Source organism: Apis dorsata, unplaced genomic scaffold (genome assembly GCF_000469605.1).
Source record: "Apis dorsata unplaced genomic scaffold, Apis dorsata 1.3 scaffold_634, whole genome shotgun sequence".
NCBI lineage: Eukaryota > Metazoa > Arthropoda > Insecta > Hymenoptera > Apidae > Apis > Apis dorsata.
The window spans coordinates 89,626-93,275 of NW_006263828.1; the positions used below are offsets into that span (position 1 = coordinate 89,626).

The window sequence follows — 3,650 nt, forward strand, 5'->3', positions numbered from 1 at the left end:
TTATCTATCTATCTATCTATTTATCTATCTATCTATTTCTATCTATTTATCTCTATCTATCTATTTAACTCTGTTTATCTTTGTCTCTCTCTCTCTCTCTCTCTCTCTCTCTTTCTTTCTCTATCTATCTCTATGTATCTATCTATCTATCTATCTATCTATTTATCTATCTCTATTTATCTATCTATCTATCTATTTATCTATCTCTATCTATTTCTCTCTCTATCTATTTATCTCTACCTATTTATCTATCTATCTCTGTCTCTGTTTGTCTCTCTCTCTCTCTTTCTCTATCTATCTATCTCTAAGTATCTATTTATCTATTTATCTATCTCTATCTATTTATCTCTGTCTCTGTTTATCTCTCTCTCTCTTTCTCTCTATCTGTCTATCTATCTATCTATTTATCTATCTATCTATTTCTATCTATCTATCTATCTATCTCTATCTATCTATCTATCTATCTATCTATCTATCTATCTATCTATCTATTTTTGTCTCTGTGTCTGTCTCTGTCTGTCTCTCGCCCGAGAGAATCTCGACGAACGGAGATTCCCCATTGAGAATCGGGGAACGTTTCGGAGCACGGAATGACATCATTCCGCGAGGCCCTTCTTTATTCCAATGACGTTCGTCCACACGGTGCCATGTCCGGCATGGATGACCGTGATTCGTGGAGCACATACGAATCAGGCCCAACCTTATCACATTCCTTTGCACTCATCGTGAGTATGAAAACATATTCCGAAACGAATACACACACACACACACACACACGGATAAGAGACGCACGCACACGTCTCGTCGAATTTTGATCGAATAAAATTTTCGATTTGCACACTTACCCCGATCATGTGGTGCTTCTCTTTGTGAGGGGCCTTGAAAATTTTGCACCAGTAGGTGGTGTCCACGTTGTCTGAAACCGGTGGCTATGCATCAAGAAGAACGTACGATTAACCAAGACTAAGATATATTTATATATACATATATATTACTATGTGGCAAACGATTTGAATATTTTAATTCTATATATATATATATATANAAGGAATAAAAAGTATGGTTTAGTTCGTTAAGAAGTATTTTAATGGGCTGGACGCCACGCTGGTTAAAGGACCGAGTGCAGCACCTCTGAGAACGGGTAGAATTGAGAAGACGCACGAGGCTCGCGAACGGCATGCTAAATGCCTAAACATCGCTGCGGGAATTCGGCGTAGCGGGGCCTTAAGCCCTCTTCTTGAAGTCACGGTTTCTTTTCGTGGCGGACATAAATCGAGGGAAGGAAGGGAAGGGAGGAAGAGAAGGAAGATTCTCTTCGCGAATTTTATTATTATCCAGGCTTTTGTCTTGCAAATCCTCCAAATCCCTCCAAGCTTCGTCAAGAATCGAATATCGGACAATTTCTCGTCTCCCTTCTAATCGCTCTAAAGTATAATTACGAACTTTAAGTTAAAACACGATCCCCTTTTTTTCACAAATTTTATTCGAGGATATAAAAAGAGAAAGACAGAAAACGAAAATGGACAAGGAAGAAATGTGGAAGAAGGTACGATTAAATAAGGGATATCGTGTGTCGTGCGAGATCGAGAGATTGAAACGAACACCTCGTAACACCGTTCTTTATGTTTCTTCTTACCGTAAGCCGATGATCCTGAGGGTCGCAGGTCTGCCAGCTACGCGAGAAGATCACGCTCGTGTGAGTTTGGTTCTGCGAACCACCCAGCACTTTGACATCTTGGGACGTGTCCGTGACTAGTGCCGCCTCTGGCTCCTCGATCCCGTGCGAGTCCTAAAAGAAACAATTTGAATCCGCTGCGAATGGGTGAATGTAAGCGAGACGCGTGACCGCGCGCTCTTCCCAACCCTGGATCGAAGAAGAAGAAGAAGAAGAAGAAGAAGAATCCGCAGATTGGAGAGAAACAAGTTTTATCGATCGAGGTGAACGCCAGGTGTTTATCATTCCGACCGAAGTGTAGCGAAACAGTTTTTTTGTCAGCCTCGATTCGCCCCCCTCCCTTCTCTCACGCGCTTTCTCTCCTCTATGCACTCGCTCCCGTACGAGGGTGTGGATCGATTCCACGCAAGGAATTTCCACGAGGGAGGGAAACGGTTCAAGAAGATGAGTGGTAGAACTGATAGAATGGATGAGAAGGATTGCACGCGGTATCGAGAGCGCATAACGATATTAATAACAATAATCTGCGATGTGAAGGGAGAGAGGAGCGCACCGTGACGTTGAGAAGGGTGGCCGCGGGCGTTTGGGTCCGTTGGATTCCGATTATGGTCGGGGCGTTAAAGTTGTAAGGGAAGTCCCTTTCCTGCTCTTAATGAATCGAAATAATTGGCCGAGCTTGTCGTCACGCTTGTTGCGTATTTTGTAACGATCGCGCGCGAAGAGGAAATACTGTATAATGTGAGTACGTATGGCGAAAAGAACCGAAGGGGAGGGAAGAATCGCGATAAAAGGATTGGCGGATAATCTGAACAACGATCGTCGAATAGAGTTTTCGTTTTACAAATTGAGCGGGGGATCTTTTTCGAGATCGAGATCGAGATTTCGAGAAAAATGTCAAAGCGAGAGTTTTATCGGCGAGGAGATCGAACGATCGCAACGCGTGTTATCTGTTCCCGTTTAATTGCGATTCGCCTCGTAATTCGTACGAGCGCGCGTTCTCACGAGATTCGCGGGGGTTTTCTCATGGCTCACCCGGATATTCTCATCGTAGCCGGGCTAATTATCACGTCCGTGGCATTGGTGATTAAAAAAAAAAAAGGAAAAAAGAGTTGGAGATTCCTTGGTAATTTCAACGCGATTCAACCCTCGCGATCGACTCGCGAGTAACATTTTAATTAATTTATAATACCTCGTGTCGTCGAGGAAACGACGTAGATCGACGTTGATTACGCGTTTAAGATCTCGCGAAGTGTGAGAATGCGATCGTCGCGTTACGAAAATTATGCAAACGATCGCGAGCGGAATTCTCGTAATTCTCGTGACTCGTTAAAGTCTAAAAAATAATACGTAACTAACAACGTTTCTTCTTTTTAAGAGTGGATTTAAAAACAACGAGGTAGAGATGTTTCGATCGTACAGATACTCGAGAAACGACATATTTTAATTCCAACGGTTAAAATTACTGGTTTCATTATACAAATTTTTATACGTTAAAAATAATACGTAAATATTATTTTCTTTTGAAATTGCATATTATATTGGTTTGATCGAAATGGATGCTACGAGGAAGCTGTTCGCATCTCTGGCGTCCTCCTTTTAGGAACAAGTTTCTCTTGATTTTTGCAAACCACAAATACGCACTAGCAGCATGGTCGTGTGCAATCCCTCTCCGACTAGAGAGAAAGAGAGATACGATGGAGCATAACGGAGAACGAGAAAAGTCGTAGGTATTCTTTCGAGTACGAATCGAGTCACGGATGCATGGGAAAAGAGGCACGCGTGCGTGGATGCGGAAAATTAATTCGGCGGATGTGACGTCATGGATCGGTACTCGCGTTTCCTGAGGGAGTCTTCTGAGAAACCTGTACGTGTTTCGGAACACGTCCCTTTATCCCTTATTACGATCGAACGTTCATTAAAATTCGCCCAGGAGGAATCGAATGGAATTAATCGAAACGAGAAATATATATATATA

General features: G+C 42.3%; 1 protein-coding gene across 1 annotated transcript in view; it reads right to left on the reverse strand.

Annotated features, from left to right (window-relative positions):
* Positions 1-3,650, reverse strand: part of LOC102680405 — a 17,168-nt gene that overhangs the window by 6,889 nt on the left and 6,629 nt on the right. Inside the window, exons 3-4 of the mRNA XM_031513412.1 lie at positions 1,637-1,789; positions 846-929 (exon numbers count right to left, since the gene is read on the reverse strand). Of these exons, the coding sequence (XP_031369272.1) occupies positions 846-929; positions 1,637-1,789 (237 nt within the window). The remainder of the gene's footprint in view (positions 1-845; positions 930-1,636; positions 1,790-3,650) is intronic.